Source organism: Rhopalosiphum padi, chromosome 4, assembly GCF_020882245.1.
Source record: "Rhopalosiphum padi isolate XX-2018 chromosome 4, ASM2088224v1, whole genome shotgun sequence".
NCBI classification, from domain to species: Eukaryota; Metazoa; Arthropoda; class Insecta; order Hemiptera; family Aphididae; genus Rhopalosiphum; species Rhopalosiphum padi.
The window spans coordinates 49309626-49330208 of record NC_083600.1 but is presented as its reverse complement, the minus strand read 5'-3'; the positions used below and the strand labels follow the sequence as shown (position 1 = coordinate 49330208).

Genomic DNA, 20583 nt, shown 5'->3' with positions numbered 1-20583 from the left:
ACGAGTTAAATAAAACTTTAATAATTCATAGGTATTAATCATCCCTTATATTTAATAAAGTACAAAACTCCTTGTAAGATTGGATTTCCGTTTATTTTTTCATAAATCGTAAAAAGTAAATTTCTAAACGTGTTATTGATGTATCATGAACAATATAGGAAAAAATAAATCAAGAAATTTAAAAACGGAATTCTCGTCAATTATTTTCCAACTATAGTTATAAGTAAATATATACGTTTTTATATTTAAACTGGAAAAATTCTTTGAACTGAATACAAATATTTTAGTTGTATACAATAATATTATATTAATTAAGAGTTAATAGTTATACATTTTAATGAATTCTTATTCGACATTGAATCGGCATTATATTGTATAATAATGATTATAATATCGAGGGACGAGGAGTCTAGTTTTTCACAGTTGATAATATTGAAATGGATATTCATAAATAATTAAACTATAGCTTATAATTAAGATACAGAGTTTTTGTTAAACGTTGAAATAATATAACTGTAATAAGAATTGAACACACTGAATTGAATTTATTGATACAAAACTACAGAACTACCGGTGAGGCTTAATAGCGTAGGATTAACAAAAAAAAAAAATGCAAATAACACGTAGGTATGTATAAACTAAATAGTATAATATTTGAGGATGATACTAATAATAAAGCAAACGGAATACTAGATGCACTAATTGTAACTTTTAAATTTATGGGATGCTTCCATACGGTTTTAAACGATTTAGATATATAACAACAATAAACAGATAATATAATATAAATGTTTTGTTGTAATACATTTTCATAAAATTAACTACGTTTTATATAATATAGTTTACGTTTATAAATTACATTTATAAAAACAAATGTGAATTTCCGGGATGATATACGCGTGCTATAAAATTCTATTATTATAATAGTGAATATACCAAATGGTTTCAAATGTTTATAATCATAATTTTCATCATGTATACGTACCTATACTACCTACTATTATATCGCCTATAGTGGTATTAATGGTGTTATTAAATCAATACTTTTTTATTTCCTATATAATAGTCATAATAAACGAGCTGTTTAAAAAAAGCGCAATAACTACACATCGGAAAAAAATATTTGAAATATGTTAGTATAACGTTACCATTAGCAACAATTAACTTTGGATTGTTTACTTTTAAAAATTTAAAACGCACGCATTTTGATAAAAATAAATATTCAAATATGTATTTATGCTTGTCATCATTATCATGTATGGAATGAAGTGTTAGTCTTAAGTCTTAAGCATATTATTACGGAAGATTGATAGTAAAGCATGCAAAGACATTAAACTCAAAGCGTCACATACTTTGTGAAATATTCTTGTTTAATCCCTAAATCGTCAACGGTCTAACCGAATCCTAAAATTTCCATAAGCCTTAAACTAATATAACAACGAATTGAATAATATTTTTCAATATGTGTTGACACTAGAGGCTTTAAATTAATTAAGAATAATTATAAATATTAGTAATTATATGTATTATAATGTACCTAATAATGTATTTACATTTTTATAAAAAATATTTAAAGTCTGTAATAAAGAACTAAAATATAATAACTTAAATAAAGACTCTTTACGACATTATTGACGTACGCGCGGTAACTAATAAGCGCACTGGTCAGTGTGTGTGATGTTTATTAGGTGTACGGAAACAACATTAATTTTAAAATGTCTCATTTAATGTAATACAATACATTATGTGCTTATATAATCTTAGTATAGCATACAATTAAATCGATTTCCGATCAATCCGATAAATTCAGAAAGAAAATGATACAATAACGAAACAATTATTATTATAATATACTATTATAATCATCTATATTTTGCTCGTTATAAAATATACCCGAAGTCATTTCTCAGGTGGGATCGTTGTTTCTGATTCGCCTCTAATGGATCGTTAAACGAAACGAGTGTACGTCTGCAAAAGAATATTTTTTCGAAAAAATCATAAAAAGGTGCCGTGCCTGTAAGTTTATACAAATATAGAAATTTCGTACATGACAACCTACACATGTAGTGTGTGTGTGTGTGTGTGTGTGTGTGTGTGTGTGTGTGTGTGTGTGCGTGTGTAGGCGTGAGCGCGTGTATTGGCCGCGTTGTTTTGTTTATTTATGCGTACCTATACACGCGACTCTCGACACACGCGATTGCCGAGCCCGCGGTGGATTGATCGCCCCGCACGTTTCCGTATCGCATTTGGCCGACGAGTGCCGGTCGATTTGGTTTACACACGCGGTGGTCTCGTATGACGACGACTGGCCAGCCGATCGCTCGTACGTCGATTCTTGCTATAAAATACCCTCATCGCGCACGGGTCTCCGAAATCCAAGTCCCCGAGTCCGATCGCGTCGCATACAAAAAACACACCCGCCGACGTCGTACTTACAAACACTCGGTCCGAGTTCGCGTCACGATCACGTCGTACACCTCCTCACACGCGTGGTGTTTACCCACATTATAATAAAATATACGCTTACGGTTCACGCACAAACTTAGACCACACTGCGTATACGTAAGTAATATAATACGATGTACACATAATATGACGTGTACATATATTTCGGAGTCACCGGTGCGACTAGGGGGGGGTTTAGCACCCTCCCCCACACGACATGCATTTTGCACGGTTTGCATCATTTTTTTTTTATTGTTTTTTAAAAGCTTGATGAGAAACTTTAAGTATGCCTATACAACATATTATGGCTTATTATATTGTATAGTACCTAATTGCAGTTAAAATCTTTTTTTTTTTTTTTGATAATATATGACATATGGTTACTACGTTCTATACTATATGTTATGATATATAGGTTAACAAATTCGGCATGCACATACCAAGTGAGAGAGATATATCAAATACAATATTAACAGTGAAAGAACGTTTAAAATACATTTCCAATAACAGAGCTCAACAATTATAAAGTTGTTCTATTAAATTATTTTATTATAAACAAATATAATTAACATTTATACATTTATGGTTTCTTCGGAGCGGTTTTTACATTATTATTATTTTGTGTTAAAGTCATTAGTTGTATTCTTAAAAAAATAAACGTTTACAGAGATGTGGGGAATTAAGCTTGCGTTCATGTTTTGTTGAGCCCTTTATAAAACCCCAATCATTTTGACTCTAGTTGCGCCTATAGTTGGCGTTAATGTATATGTGATACGTTATTATAAATAATAACTTACCTATTGTATTTCAACTAGGTAATAAATTGAATAATGGTTTGGTCTTACTTTGAGTGTAATATTGGTTAGTTATTTATTTTGTTCATTTCACTATCGTCCCATTCCTGCAGTATCATAATAATTATCAAAAATATTGATTTATCGTTGTATATAAAATAAGACTTACTGTGTATTAAAATATACTCATATATAAGTAATATGTATTAATGCAGCACTATTGCATTAATACATCTGTGGATATTAATTGGATAAATTTCAGTAAATATTAATTCTAAAATATTCTGGTCAAAGGTAATAATACTGACTGTATACTGTTATAATCTTACTAACCAATACCTCTGGTATACATATTATTCGTGTGCTTCGTACCATCGTACCACAATTCCATCATGACATTTAATCACGTTGAATCTGAAAAATACCAGCCAACTTAGTCCATTGTCAAGGATTTTTTTACAATTTTATTGCAGCTAAAGTGTACTACAATACTATAACGTCTATAACTTCACTTGAAAAATAATATTTTGAATAATTCAAAATTTGAATGACAGAGTAATTTAAAAAGTTTTATTAAGTAATTAGTTAAAAAGGTCATCGTAAAAAGCATCATATAACAATTAAAATTTAATAAAAGTAATTAATTTTGTCTATTTAGTTATTTTTTTTAACATTTGTACCGCGGCAACCAACATTGCTTATAGCTCTTGAATTACTATGTAGAATTATTATTGTATGACACCTAGTATTTAATGTTGGTAAATTTAATTATGCAAATGCATAGTCGTTTATAGAATAAATTCAGTCAAGTAAAATATACTACGTCATACCTTATGTCTTACATTTATTTATAATTTATGTTTAAAAATTTTGTAGACGGGTGGATTACTTGCAGATATTTTATGAGTAAATACCTAATTAATTCAATTTACTATAATTTAAGAAAAAACTTTATAATTAACCTAATTTTAGTAATTATAGTTTTCCGTATCAACATTGAAGTGCCATTAATAAGTGGCTAATGGCTATTCTTAAATCATTCCAATCACGCCTGTTAAAATCGAATCATAGATCAAAATATATTGGAGCGCTGAATAGGTAGATAGCTAGTTTATGACTTAAATAAAAATGAATTATACAATAATCATAATAAATAAATAAAATCTACAATTAATTTATTAATGCTACGAACCCATGAATACTACAAAACAATATATAAAAATTTAATTATAGCCTAATAATAGCAGCTTATACCATATTAAATTATTGAGCTATAATATTATTAGTGTTTTAAAAATAAAAATTATCACTATTTCCATAATTTTATTATATTCTGTAATATATTGTGTTGACGCTTGATGCTGAACATCGCCAAGTTTGATATTTAATTAGTAAAAACACAAATTATTTGTAAGTGAATAATAAATTATTTGTGGTTCATAATACATTAAATAGGAAAACCACTATTCGATGTAGGTATTTACACAATTTGTTTAATTAAATTAAATTATGTTCATTATTAATAGTTTATATTTATACTTATACTACTATAATATATCGTATTATATTGTGCTTTAATGACACAAATACAAGTGAAGATTTTAATAAGTCAAATATTCATTAATCCACCCGGATTGCAAGACCCTCTTGCAATAGCAAATCAATATTTACTCTTCATATACAAATTGTAAATTGTCATATATTCATATTCTAATTCTATTTGAATTAATATATTTAATAATCACGTAAACTTAAACCTAAATATACATAAATTTCAATTTTATTTAACTATTTTTTAACTGGTACATCAACCGTAGTTACATTAAACTAATTATAGTACAAGATATATATATATATATATATACCAACGGGTAAATAATGATTTTGTATGTTATCACTTTATCAGTGATAACTTTTTTGGCTAAACGTTGGCATATGGTGTTACCAGAGTATTATATAAAGGTACCTACTTAAAATATGTAGTTTGCCGATTTATTTTTACATTTTATATTTTTATCGTTATCATAGACATTTATTTTTATTATTATTAAATTAACTTCGTCATTTAGTCAACTGGTCTACAATTATCTAACTTCTACATTAAATTACAATAAATTACAAAATATACCTAATTGTGTTTTATAGACATTTTTAACAGGTCTTTAAATAACAATATATCATAATTTTTAACGTTGTTAACTACAATTATTTAACTTTGACTTATTGAACTTAACATGCTTTAGAAGAAAAATTAATTTTTTAATCTATTGTCAATAAACCGGCTAACCGTATTCAGTATATACTGTCTACTTTGGACATTTTCATTAAATATTTAAAAGCAGTTAACATTTACTTGAACAATCAAAAAATTAAAAAATAGATGAAGTCTATTAAAAACGGAGCCGTTTTACTATTAACAATATTGCTTGTTAAATTTTTTTCACTGTTACAAAAAATTTAATTTTGAAATCATATATTTACTAGTACGTTTTGTAAAGTACATGTTATTAAAATAATAAGTATAGCATGTAATATAAGTACGTGACCGAGAGAAATGCTTTTTTGCCAATTAATTTCCTATTGTCTTGACCTTGTATTGAAACAACCAAATTAAATAAATTGAACTATAGTATTAATACAACTATGTATTATTGTAATCAGTATTGCGATTTAATATTATAAAACATATAAGTACAATTAATGTAAATAATAAACGGTTTAAGTCAATTTGTAATATATGTTATTCGTTTGCTGTTAGTTTATTGATTTATATGAATAAACATTTACCTGAAAATTCATAATATTAAAAGTATAAATATGCATAGCTAAAATACGTTGACTTACCCCTTATAAAATGTCTGCGAGCCAGCTATTTAAAAGAAAAGGGGGATTTAAGCGGAAATTATACAGTTTTCATACCAAAATGCCAAGTACATGATTTAAAATGATTAAATTATCAAATATAATACAATCAAATGGTGGATTGTACACTCGCAAAATAGATACTATCATTATCGTTTAAGATTTTTTTTTTTGTTTAACTATAATGTTAATAGATACGAAAAAAGACTATACAAAAGCTTTTATAAAATTTTAGACAGTTAAAATAAGACTCGCAGACAATAATATCAAAAGTTTTAAATATGAAAAAAAAAACATAAATTCATGAATATTTAGATTATTTTTTACATTATTTACTACAGTAATTTATTTATTTAACGTAACAAAACAATTAAAATCATCTATGCTTAGTATTTTCTTAATGCAGTGAACATATACTCATATTTTATCTTTAATGACTCGTTAACATAGTGATAAAAGTCTGAACGTCTAATGGTTTTTTTTTTAACAAAACATTAGTATAGCTTTATATAATTTTGTACATAAAACCATTCAGCTCTGTTTCACGTGGTGTGAAAATACAACATTTATAACGATTGTGAGTGTATTATAACTTCTTAGTGACCTAAAGAATAACCAAACCCATTTTTATTATAATATTACAATATTCTACGGGGTGTGTGATATATACAAATATCTACAATATATATATATTTATTGAGATGTTTTATTTTTAAATTCAAGAAATTAATTATCTGAATTTTAAAAACAATACAATTAAACACTGAATATTAGTACACGAACACGGTATGTGATAAAATATTTAAACCAAAATCAATAAAGTTAATATTCACATCAACCCTTCGTTCCTACCTACATATCTAATATAAATATTATTTTATTGAAAATTTTTTTAAATAATTCATGACGGTGTGATACTATTACGTACATAAACTATTTCACAATTAGTGTCCAAACAAAACGTGTGTACCTATTTGCTTTTGTATACCTTTGCTAGGTATACAAACAATTTTAAAATGCTCTCAATAATTGATAAAATGACAGTGTCATTTAAAAGTTTCCTGTCAAAAAATTTAAGTCCACCAATTACAAATATACAATACCTACTAATTTCATCATCTATTTAACAATATTTTACTATAGGAATTGTATTTAATAATATTAGTAAATCCTAATGTAAACAATAAATATAATACCTAAATAGAAAACGACATTTGTTTAACCATTTTACCTTTTGAACTGTTCAACTCCTTTAAAACTTTGTATATTAATAATGTATTATCTTAGCTGATTTTATATATTATCTTTTATTATTATGGTAATACTGTGAATATGTTTTCTAATTTTATTTTAGTACAAAAGACATTTTGTGTGACAATGATTTGAATAAATAATAGGTATATTTAACAAAATGTATTTATACTCTAAATCCAACTATAAATATGGATTCCCAAATAAATTGTAAGTTAATGTTTATACATGTAAATTATTAATTATAAATAAACTTTTTAAATTGTCTTGAAATCGTTTCCAAAGAATTGTGTATTTTTAGACCAACTAATATTCATGTGTTTTTAATATTATATGTAAATGCGTGTAATATAAACACAAGTACACAACCGAATTTCTTCATTATTCGCTGTACATTACATATTTATAAATTGTAACATATTATTATGATGATATTCGCTCACTTTGGTATGGTACATATTATTATACATTATTGGTATGCATTATTTTGAGAGAGTTTCTTAACTTTTATAGTTGGCACAAACAGAGAAATGTATTTGTATACATACATCCTTGTATCCAATATCCTTAGGGTATTATTATATTGCTACAATTCTATCCTCATACTGTTTATATAACACACATTAGACTAAAAAAAAAGTAAAAAACTTCATATGTATATATATATATGGCTCAAAAAGAGCAAAACTATTTTGGAAATTATGTTATATATCTAAAAGAAATAACGTAGTATAAATATTTTATAACATTTTCAAGAATCTAGTATTCGTTTTCGAATTACGGTAAAATAACAAAATCGATTTTGTTAAAAATGTTAGCTTTAAACGAACGTACCCATTTTTGTTCCTCAGACCCTCAGTTATTATGAGAGAAAGGTGGGTACTGGAAGCCTGCAGAGTTCTTTTTTTTTTTACCAAAATTCACTGTCAAATTTGAAGATTGAAACCATTTTTACTGCTCCAATAGATGATGACAGATATGAAAATAAAAAAACACACATCATTGTAAAAATGTTTAACCAATAAATTTATGATTCATCACTCCACTTAGAATATAATATGATTAATAATATGATTGTCATCGTAAAATATTGGTATGTACCTAGATAAAAAAAATTCAACGATGGGCGATCGATGTCCATCATACTCTCCACGATAACAACGGCATAATGAGACCTCCGACATACGTTACAATATGGTTGTTGGCCTGTATAATAAAATTTTTTTAATATAACAATGTAAATAATAACCGAAGCCACTTTGAATTTAACGTGTATATTTAACGCGTTACTGTCATTATTATTACGTACTACTTATACACGTCTTACCTACCAAGTTAAATAGTACATCCACAACCCACTGGCTATAAAATATTCTGCTAATCGACGTACCTGTACTCAACGTTATATTATTCGAGTGTAGTCTTTTGTGCACTTAATATTATATTGGCCACGTTTTATTAAAATTTTTTTTTTTTCAAAAAACTACGAACTTTTTGGGTAGTCCTGGAATGATTGATCGACTGACACGGTGTATACGTTTTAGTCTAAAAACTTTATAAAATGTAACTTTCAAATATTTTCATTTTTTTTCTTGTTATCACAAACAGGTAATTTCGTTTAAATCGAGTTCAAATTATAAGACCAAAATAAACGCTCTAGTCTTCGACGAATTACACGTTTGCCGTAAAGAAATATGAAAATTTCCAAGATTTGTTTGTTAAGTACATGCACATTAAAAAAAACACCTATTTTAAACTCCACTTTAGATTTTTATCAGAGTATGGGAACGACTGGTTGAAACATTTTTATTTCTGAAAATACTTTAAAAACTACTCAGATAAAACATTCATATCAATTGATGATAATGAAACATTTATAAGAGATTATTTTTCAAATTAAGTAAATACCTACAATGAAAAAATATGTAGAAATATATTAATATATACACGAGAAGTGGTTAATACGTAATGTATTTTATTTTTTTTACAGTACCTAATTAATAGGGTGACTTAAAAGATAATAATATGGTTTATCAAAAGTGATAATTTTTGCAGTATTATAATATTAATAATATAAATGTGTGTATACTGTGTATCTAATACACTAGTAGAAGCTAATGCAGTACCTATAATATAATCAAATAACAATGATAGTTATTTTTAAGTTAACGTATGATATTGTAATTAATATACGAGTATATAAAAATTATAAAGCGATGAAAATAATACTACACTAGCAATAAAAAATTTCGAGCTGTCACTAACACCGATTGTTTATCCTCAGACTTATCGAATTTCATTTGTAAAAGTTTAAACTACATAAATTAGTCGGGGTTTAACCAAATTATTTTGTGTATCCTATACGATTTACCGGTATTTTTACTTGTAATAGTTGTACTTTATCTCTCTCTATAAATATATATATATATATATACATCAAAACTGATTGAAAAAAAAATCATTTATCGGAGAAAATAATTTTTACCACCACACAATAATGTATAATAATAACTGCTATTATCTTCTACTCACATATAATAATATTGCATGTATACATATATATATTTATTCTGTTTGTTAAAAATCGATATTTTTAATGGTTCTGTGCGAGTAGCACACGCACGCCATATTGTATACTATCTGACTAAGTAATCTCGTACAAAAAATACGCTTAACAAATTTAAAACACGACTATCCTTTCGAATTAAAGAAACTACCTATTACTGTTATGTTGTGTGTCAGTGTAGGTATCGCGTTCGAGTAGATAAACGCAAATGACAAATTGGGAGGGGACAACATTTCTGTTTCTCCGCAGCGGAAAATACAAACCATATTAAATTTTAATAATTTCACGTCAATATTTTTTTTTATGCGCATTTACATCACAGTGGCTCGATATTTCGGGCTAGTACACGAGTTAGTACGTTTTTTTTCATTTCATTTCTTTACCACGCACGAATTTATTATAGGACATGGGTACTATATAATAAACTTAGCTATAGTTGTAGGTAGGTAGCTATTTATATACAATGTATACTCACGACCATAGTGTTTGCAAAATAATGTTTTTTAACAATCCATCACTCGATTTATTTATTTTTTGAAATATCCATGTACACATATTCGTTGTGTAAATGTACTCTGCGGAATGTACTCGCCAAGCATGCTGCCCCATTTTATCCTTTAATTGTCCATTTATTCAAGTACCATAATGTTGATGTTTGTCGTTTAGACTTTACGAATACTTATATTGAAAATCTATGTTTTTAAATGTTTTTTGTGTTATTTAAAAAGTTTCCTGTGATACTAAAAACTAATTTTAATAAATAGGTATTAGTATACTAAAAAATTCCAAAATTTAAAAATATGAAAATTAAAGGTAAACATTAAAGTAAAAAATGTTTAGTGAATCAATCTGTATATATTAATATATAAGCATTAACTTAGTAGTTAGTTTACTTGTTGTTAATTATAAATAATTTTTATAATATAATACAGTACGTGTATATTACCTATTTACTTATTAACATATGGTTGTAAATTTAAAAAAATCTCAAAGCAAAATTACAATTTTAAATGAAATGATAATTAAATAATATTTAATTTTGATACATATATTATCCAAAATATGAGTGTAAAAATATGAGTACCTATTCGTGAACGTACATTATTTAAAATTTAAATTATAATCAATATCATTTCACGATAGATGTAAAAACTGTTTTTCGTTCGGCCGTCAATTATTGTCATAAGTCTAGGTACTACAAACAACAACTGCCCAACATAATTTTCTGCATTTTTTTCGAATAGTTTTATCCAAACAATATTAATAGAGGAAATATGTTTTTATTATCTGAATATAATATATTATTTAATATTTATATGAATTAATATAACAGGGTAACGATTGGTATTAATATATTATGATTACATAATAAATATATAAATATACAGATTGATTCATCAAGTTTTAAGTAAAATTTAAATATAGTTATTTATTAATTACCTATTATATAAAATCATAAACATTAAATATTACAAAAAATAGAATATGTATAACTTCAATATTCAAAAAAGTACTGACAATATACATATAAATATAAAATACTATAAAAATACTACCTAGTCTATATAATTATACATTTGTCAATTTTAGATTCATAGCAAAATTCACAAACAACATTGTTTGATAAAAATGTATATCACATAATATATAGATATTATAGGTTATAATAATTTCGATAATTCTTAAATTAAATACCTACCTACACTTATTATGAAAGCTGATTTTTCAAATAGTTCCGAATAAAATATATATTTATAATTAATTTACAATCTTATTTAAAAATCAAAGATACTTCAATTTAAATACAAAACTTCAATCGCTTAATAAGACGTTCAAGTTCAACTATCATATATATATTTATGTCGGACCTTTGTATATATATTGCCTACGTCGAACAATTGCATGTGGTTTGTTATAATAATCTTAATGTAGCAGGTAATTATATAAAAAAGTATTTGAATATTTTAGGAGTTAAACAAGGGTATAAAGGTAGGTTTAGTAGGTATACAGTTTTCTTCTAGGCCAAAACTATAGATCACAAATACCAAAACGTGAATGCACTACCTATCCCCCACTTACATTAGACAAATAATCAGCGTGTCTTTGACATACAATTTGGTGCCCGGCCAAATCACTCCCTATATATTATATTCAGTTGATTAGATCCTTCCAATCCATGTACAGAGTTTACTGTCATGTATATGTTTTCTCTGGGCAATTTCAAGGTTTTGTGTTAGTTTACATTTATATTTAACTTTTGATTCTGCAATTGAAATGGACAAGTGTCAAAGGAATCGCTTTTTTCAGATTTTGATAGTTTTCACATTATATCATGTCAAAGACATTTACAACATCTTATATCGTTTAATCCAAATAAAGTATATTACATACAATTATATTTATTTTGTTAAATATCAAAAGGTTTTGAAGCAATAACTTTTAGAACATATACAAAATATATTATATTGATTGCATTTATTTTTATTTTATTTCTTTCCAACTTCTTAATCAAGAAAAGCAGGTATATTAAAGCAGTTAAATACAAGAAAAGCCATTATTGACAAATCAATATTTTGCTAAATTTAAAATGAAATAATGTAAATGACTCGTTCATAATGACAATTTATTATGAATCGTGATAAAATTAAAATAATGAAATATGTTTATTAATTATTATTAATGTTATTTTTATAGTGTTCGTATTTTATTTTCATTGACAATGTCACAAACTACTTACTAGTTACTACTATCACTTCATTTTTATATTCTCTCTTCATTTTAGTTGTATAGTTTATATTTCTAATATTTTGTTAAATTACGATTTTTAGTATTTTTTACTGTAAATACTATTACTTATCAACGAATATTGATCTGTTAACAATAAATAAATAAAATAATTATCATATTACATATTAAGTAAATACCTATACACATTTTCGGAAATTAAAAATACAAATTACTGTTAACTGTATAATACCATTAAAATTTACAATACTTATCATATATTTGTATTCTTATTTCTTATTATTAACAAAACTTTCCTAAAGGACTCATATCACTGAATAAATTTCCTAAATTTAGTTTTAAGTAGATACCTAAGTCTTTCTATAATATCGATTCTTTCTATGAACTTATTATTTGCTTACTAACCTAACCTACATAAATTTTTTGTATTTATTGTAAACTTAATATTTTAATAACAAATGAAATAATAATTAGTATTGCTATAATATTTAGTAAGATTAAAATATGGAAAAACTACAAAGGGAAAATATTTCTACGCCGCTATTTTAATATTAACGCCTATTTCAATTACCCACCCCGTTAATATATATCTTTCAATTGATTATTACGTGACCTATTATTTAATATTGTTATATTAGGTATGCATGGAATTTTACTTTGTAAAAGCTAAAAAAGGATAGCTACTTAATATTCCAAGAAATGCATTCGTACGGAGGTACTGATAAATTATAAATTATAATAGGTACGAAAAAACAACTGAGTCGTCAAAAAATGCAAAGGCGACAATAAGTGTAGATAAATAAAATCTATAAATTTAAGTTTTTAATAAATTTAATTTAATCACAGTAATATTGATATTAATGCCATTTAAACTATTATTAATTATAGAATTAAAAAAATTCAAATTCCTACATTAATATCATAAATAAATTAAATTAAATAAAAAGTCATTCAAAGAGATTTTCAAGTAAGCACAAAATTACTTATTAAAAAAATTGAGGATGTCATCACTCTGCTACGTAACAGGTGTATTCAAACATCGTGAGTATAAGTTAGTAGATTACTATAATCATTCTAGTAGGAATTATAGCATAAATATATAGGTATTTTCAATTTGAATTCAATGATAAAGCGTTGTTTACGTCTTTTCTTTTAAAAATGATATACCTAAGGTGTATCTAGCTAGTCCTCTAGAATTTTAAATTTATATTTTACTGTGAAATATTTTCTAAACGGTAGAAGATATTTTAAATCAGACTATAACTGTTGTTGTAAAAAAAACATTATACTCGTACAATTAATTATGATACTTAGACTAATTTTAATCGAATTATGTGTACACGAACCTATTACAATAGACAATAGTCAATAACTAATACAAATAAAAAGTTAATTACCTATAATTATTTTATTATATCATACACATAAATAATAAATACATTAATATATTATTGTTATTAACTTATAAATCAATACCGGATACCGTAATAGGTTAGGTATAAAATATTTTTATCCGCTTATACCGTGAACGGCGTGAACCCATTCACATTGTTCTATCTATACATATCTATAGTCGTTATGACGAAATTTTTAAAACCCCTTCGATTAATATTTTTTGAATAGTATACAATAATTAAAATCGTGGGGTCGTAGCTCTTAAGGAACTTATAAATTTATTTTTGGCTTTATTTTTAGTGAAATGAATAAAATGTTTTAATACATATAGGTCGTAATAAGACCCTTCCTATATTATACCTATAATAATAGCAATATATCATTCACAATCTTTGTAATGATAGCTATAGCAGATACCTATAATCTATATTATAGATAGAATAAAAATTCGTTAAAACAGTAGGTATGCATTCATAGTTACATACGTAGGTACCTAAATATTTTATTTCAAGTTATTCTGTTTTGCGCAATTCTCTCAACCATCTATGTTTAATTTTCAATCTATATCTACCAATGTTACATGGAACTTTTTTATAATTTACACATGTTGGTTTATTTGTAAAGTTATTTTTATTAAAATATTGATATTGTTAAATATTTATTATTTAATTATAAAAATCGAATACCTTATGTGTTCGTGTAAATTTTAAAATACGTATTATTTATATATTAAATTAGTATCAAATTTTCAATATGTCCATATCCCCTGTTCAATAGGCGTATACTTAGGTACTGCAGAATTATGCTCATTCCATACATCATCCATAATAAGGTTGTATTTTTGGTAGGGCCATAGCCAGTGTCCAGTAGCAATCTAAAAATTGTTCAATAGTTTGGTTGTGATATGAAGACTAAATTAAAGTTAGGTTGATACATATTGTTGAAAATAAATATTTATTATATAGGTAGTAGGTATTTTAAGATATAGTAATATTATTATATTACCTATATAGGTAATTGTGTATGCACTATGCAGTATAATAGTATATACCAGTGTTTCCCAACTTCTTTTACTCGTGGAACCTTTGCAGGCGGAGCTTGAACGATTCTATTTCCATGTTAGAATCATAATTCAAATCAAAAATATTATTAATTTATTTATATTTTCCCAAATTTCTCACGGAACCTTTAGCACTAAGTTGGGAAAAACTGGTTACTGGTATATGCTAAAATTATAAAATGTATATTTATAAATAGTATTTAGTAATAGTATATAGTGTTTTATGTTACCTACATAACATGCGGGATATATTAAATTATATTAATATTTTTTTATTTATTTTTTTATAAAACTGATATTATTATTTGGTCCAAATCATCCAATTGTATTATTCTGGACGCTTTTTAGGAAATAATGTTATACTCGTAATAATAAAAATAAATATGCAAGATTTTTTTTTAAAAATAGAATACTCATCAGTTTGAAAACAAATAACCATTTTTAAACATATTTTGTGCCATTTTAAGTGTTTAGTAGAATAATGAATAGATTGATTTTACAATGATGCGTTATTTTTTTTATGTGTATATTCACACAACGTGTAAAAGACAAAATAATTCGATATCAAAATTTAAGGGCGATTTCTTATAGAAAATTGTATCTAGTTGGTAGGTACTTTTAAGAGGTAACAATTTAAAATTTTCAGTACTTTTCAAAATAATCGAAAAAGACCGTAGTACGTAAATTTTAACAAAATGTTTATAATAAAAGTATTTTCTATAGATACATGGTACAGTTTTAACCTCTTTTTGAGTTATTTATAAACATTTGACATTTTGTTTTGTTTTTTTTTTTTTTAGTTTTTATCTACAAATACGTATGCAAGTTGCAAATATTTAAATATTACAGTCACATAAATCAGAATGATTACTTTTGGACAGCATTTTGCCATATCGATGGCTACTCAACAGCACAAAACTAAAAATCAACAGGAACAACAACAAGATCATCAACATCAACAAGATACATCACCAGGCGGAGTTAATATTCTATTGGGAGGGTAATAATAATAAAGTATATTTAATTACAAATACATATACATGCCTAGTATTGATTGAATTTACAATTTGCACAAAACCACAAATTACAATGCACTTCAGAAGCAGTTCATACCATACCAAACCAAACATTTGAATATTGAATTGTATTGATAATGTTCTAAAACATCAATTTTACGGTATATAATATTGTATATAATAATTAAGTATTGTTTAAAAATATTTACATTTTACATATTATAGGAAAATGCATTAAAATAATTAAAATTTAACACATGAATGTTAATACTCTATTGTTATTATATTCATTCCATCATTTTTTAATAATAGGGTTATGATGAGTAGCATGATATTATTTATTTTATGGATGTGTTATTGTTGTCGATGGAAAGACAATAAGTTTGATACAACAACATGTGATGAACAACCACAACCTTTTTGGATTGATGTGAATTCAAACACTTACTATGAAGCACTTCAATGGTCTTTACAACAAGTAATAAACACTAATTCATTATTAATATACAGAAATAAAAAACCAAAAATAATATTTTTTGGCATAGTCATACAAACAGGTGTAAATATGTTTGATTAGTACTTATTCAGTTTAGACTAATGGTTTAATGATAAACTAAACTTTCACTACAGTTGATGATACTGAATAAAACTCTGAATATAGTTGAATAATTACTTAACATATTAATCATTATTTAATACTGCTATCTACTCCACTAAATCAAATATTTTATAAAAGTACTAAAAACCATAAAACTTAATAAAACATTTTTATTAGGAGTGCTGTGAAATACCAGAAACATATTATTCACCAGAGATAATGCAGGAAACACCACCAAGATATGAAACAGTTATCACACCACCACCTGGATATGAAGATGTTATGAGAGAAAATTACAAAAAGAAAAAGTCTTTACTGGATGTCACAGAAAATAATAAGATGCATACCATTTGACCACAATTACTGTTTTAAGCTTATATATACATACACATATATACTTACATTAAATTCTTTACACTAGGAATTACAGGGGAGTAGAAAATCTTAACAGATCTGTTTATGTTTTGTACAATTTTATTTTATTGTTTTTTGTAAAAATATATTATACATTTTACTTATAAATTATAGTGATTAGATGTAATTTGGTATGATGTGTTTAAATATAAAAAATTACCAATAACAATTTGTTTTTTTTTCAAAAAGTGTCATATTGAGATTTTAGAATTCTTCTTAAAAAGTTTGGCATAAAATTATATTAATCAAGCATTAAACGTGCTTCTTTTCCGTTGATCATACGTTTCATACCATGTTTCAGAGCAAACTCTCGCTTTATATATGCAAACAATAAATCAGTGATCAGGAATATCTAGAAAAATATATTAACCATAATATTAATTACCAATTATAATCATACATCTTTGATAAAAACATATATTATGTTAATAATTAAAATAAATGCATTTTTCATGTTAATAATATTTATATAGAGAATAATAACATTTTTAATTCTTACCTGAGTTGTAGCAAAAGCAAGAGTAACTCCAAAATAGAAATTTGCATTTGCTGAACGTGAATAAATCCATAAATGCCACACAGTAGGGGCAAAAACAGTGCAACCCACAAAGAAACACGATACAATAAATGCTTGTTGCATAACTAAAAATGAATATAAAAGAAAATTTAAAAATGTATGTATTTTTTTTTTTTATCTAATTAGTGATTTTAGTTATGAAGTTAACATACAGTAGAATAGATGTCTATGGATTGGAAGGAGACTGAGGTAAAAGCCAACATCTCCTATGCTTGGATATGACTTAAAAACCGCTGTTAATGTTAACAAACTGGTAGCTAACAACAAAGGGTCACGGCGGAGACGTATACTTAATGGAATAACATATAAGACAGATGCATTCAATTGAAAAGCGCAGACAAATAGTGCACGGAAATGTTCAAACATCTCAGTAAAGAAATACCAAAACAAACCAATATTTGGTTTTAAATCACGAACATTTAATCTGAAAAATAAATTAATATATAAATACTTAAAAACCAGAAATTAGTGTTTTATTAAAATGTATTATGTACATAAAACCATAAACAGAGTCTAGGAACGTCCATTCATTCATAATAGTATAGCATAAGTACAGTAGCAAACAGCTAATGGTACCACAAGTTAAAAATGTAATTATGAATGAACCAGTCTTTTTCTTTGAGTCAGTCGGTGCACAACTTATCATTAATGGAGCTATTAGACCAAATGTGTAAAACGTTGGTAAAGATGCTAATACTAAGCTCAGACATCCTAATAGTCTATGCCCTACAACAAAAACAAATATTCATTAGTTAGATGGTTCATATCAAATAGTGTTATTTAGAGTTGCAGCCAAACAAATTTGGGATTGGTGACTCCTCTTTCAGCTAATATAAGCTCAATATTTTAAGTAACATTCACACAACAACGTGGAAATTTTTAATTTTTAATCATACTGTAAAATTAATATGATTAAAAAAATGGTAGAATAGTGAGTAAAGTTAATAATTTTTAAATAGTGCGCCAACCGCTGTTGCTATCTAATGTGAAATCACCTCATAGAAAGCAGTCACTAACTGCATGTTTGTTTGGCCACAACTATAGTAGCAGTGTTTATGGATTTGTATATAAATTAAAATATTTCAATCACTACAATACCTATGGTTTCATTTATACAAAAATGCAAGTACTTACGTTTTACCATAGAATATAAACATATTGCTAAAAATAGATTGTTAAACACCGTTGTTGTTCTTGCAATACAACTAAATACCGTATAAGGGTTAAGCATGTAAACTGAACATACGTAAAACGGATTTATGACTGAAAAGTCGTCTGGTATCAATAATTTGTTGAATTCTTTATTGTAGACATGTTTTGTTTTTGTTTGCTGTTTAAGCTAAAATAGTGTAAACATTTTTAAAAAATAAGTAAATAAAATATAAGCAATAAAAATAAAATTAATATTATACATTTGACATACCAAACTTTCAGTATAAATTTTAGATGTATAATATAACACAAAAGCAGTGATGAGATCGCACGCAATAAATACTAATGATACATAAAAATCTGAAAAAGTTGATGTCAAGTGACTGAAGAAAACAAGAGCCAATGGAGTCTCGTGAAATAAATCCCCATCATATGGATTGATATCTTTATTGTACAAGGATACGCCTTCTATAACTAAAAAAAAAAAAGATTAGATTAGGTAGGTATTGAATAATTAAATTACTATAAAAGCAATTGTATTTTAAGTATTTACTAGAAACAATCTTCAGTTTTAAATCAAAAATAAATGTCTAGGTACTTTTTTATGGATTATCAAAGCATTACAAAGATTTGTATTGCCCATGTCAGTTTTCCTTTATCTTGTGTCTGTATTTTTTTATTGTGAATAAATAATGCCAATAAACAATTTTCTTATACTACTTATTGGCATCTTAGAAAAAAAGGAATTATAAATACCTATCAAGCACATAATCAGGATCAATGTTTGGGGGGGGGGGGGAGAAACATTTATAATATATGAATTAAAAATACATTATAAAGTTAAAGTTAGTTTGTTCAATTCAATTATACATAATATTTAATATTATTATTATAGAAACAAGAAATTTGGGTTGTCATAAAATACATACAAAGGTACTGTGCATAAGATCTGATGACAGCAATGAGGCGATAAATAGCAAAGAACTTTAATATAAAATAAGGTTTGAAAACAAATCATTCAAATAATTTACAAAATACCTTCCTACCTACCATGCAATTTATCAACACCAAACACTTTAGTGTGGATAAAATTACACGCAACAATAAATACTTACAATGATCATTATAGTACCAGCACAGAATAAACACTTTTTTAAAAGGTCACACCCTAGTTTTATTTTTGTTCTGCGGTGTAAGTACAATATAATATAATCATCTAACAAGAACATATTATGCTCATATACCAAGAGATGAACTTATGTAATTATGAATACAGTGATTTATTTATTCAAACCTCTTTTCCAGGAGTTCAACGGCGTTGACACTTCAACACGATCTGCAATGGAAGTACTGAAATCGCTGAAGCTCAAATAGATCCTAATAAGGATTCCAATCGAATACACAAATAATAGTAATTTTTCCATAAATGACTGATGATTTAACTCTTAATCTAAACGCTATGTGAACATATTAAATTGTAATTTGATTGTGTGCGTAAGACGCGACATATTTTTCTCGATTGCTTCTGAATAAAAAACAATACCGGATATTCGACGTTGATAGTTGATACCTACTCGGTAGATAACGTTAAATCGTTAAAACATACTAAAATACTAAATTAATAATGTTCGTCGGTATAAAAAGTTGGATCCCAATTAACAGTGATAAGCGTGATAAGCGTGAACTCCGTGTTCATACCAACTTAATT

At 26.0% G+C, this 20583-nt stretch overlaps 2 protein-coding genes and 1 long non-coding RNA gene across 5 annotated transcripts in view; 1 reads left to right on the top strand and 2 right to left on the bottom strand.

Moving 5' to 3' along the window:
- LOC132928573 (uncharacterized) overlaps positions 1-17315 on the top strand; it is a 37849-nt gene extending 20534 nt beyond the window's left edge. The window contains exons 1-4 of one of the 3 annotated variants that reach the window (XM_060993355.1): positions 2217-2562; positions 15919-16118; positions 16447-16612; positions 16910-17315. In XM_060993355.1, the coding sequence (XP_060849338.1) occupies positions 15982-16118; positions 16447-16612; positions 16910-17086 (480 nt within the window). In that variant the 5' untranslated portion in view covers positions 2217-2562; positions 15919-15981 and the 3' untranslated portion in view covers positions 17087-17315. Of the gene's footprint in view, positions 1-2216; positions 2563-2590; positions 2677-15918; positions 16119-16446; positions 16613-16909 lie in introns of those variants that run through there. The other 2 variants (XM_060993357.1, XM_060993356.1) reach the window with 2 other exon arrangements.
- Positions 3039-8559, bottom strand: LOC132928577 (uncharacterized). Its single transcript, XR_009662046.1, has 3 exons — positions 8454-8559; positions 8187-8306; positions 3039-3653 (listed from the first exon to the last, which is right to left on the bottom strand). It is a non-coding gene; the product is annotated as an uncharacterized LOC132928577 (long non-coding RNA).
- Positions 17189-20499, bottom strand: LOC132928572 (phosphatidylinositol glycan anchor biosynthesis class U protein). Its single transcript, XM_060993354.1, has 7 exons — positions 20170-20499; positions 19147-19349; positions 18858-19062; positions 18218-18449; positions 17876-18147; positions 17646-17788; positions 17189-17498 (listed from the first exon to the last, which is right to left on the bottom strand). The coding sequence occupies exons 1-7, from the start codon at positions 20297-20299 to the stop codon at positions 17388-17390; spliced, it is 1296 nt and encodes a 431-aa protein (XP_060849337.1). The 5' UTR covers positions 20300-20499; the 3' UTR covers positions 17189-17387.
- Between the last annotated feature and the right edge of the window lie 84 nt (positions 20500-20583).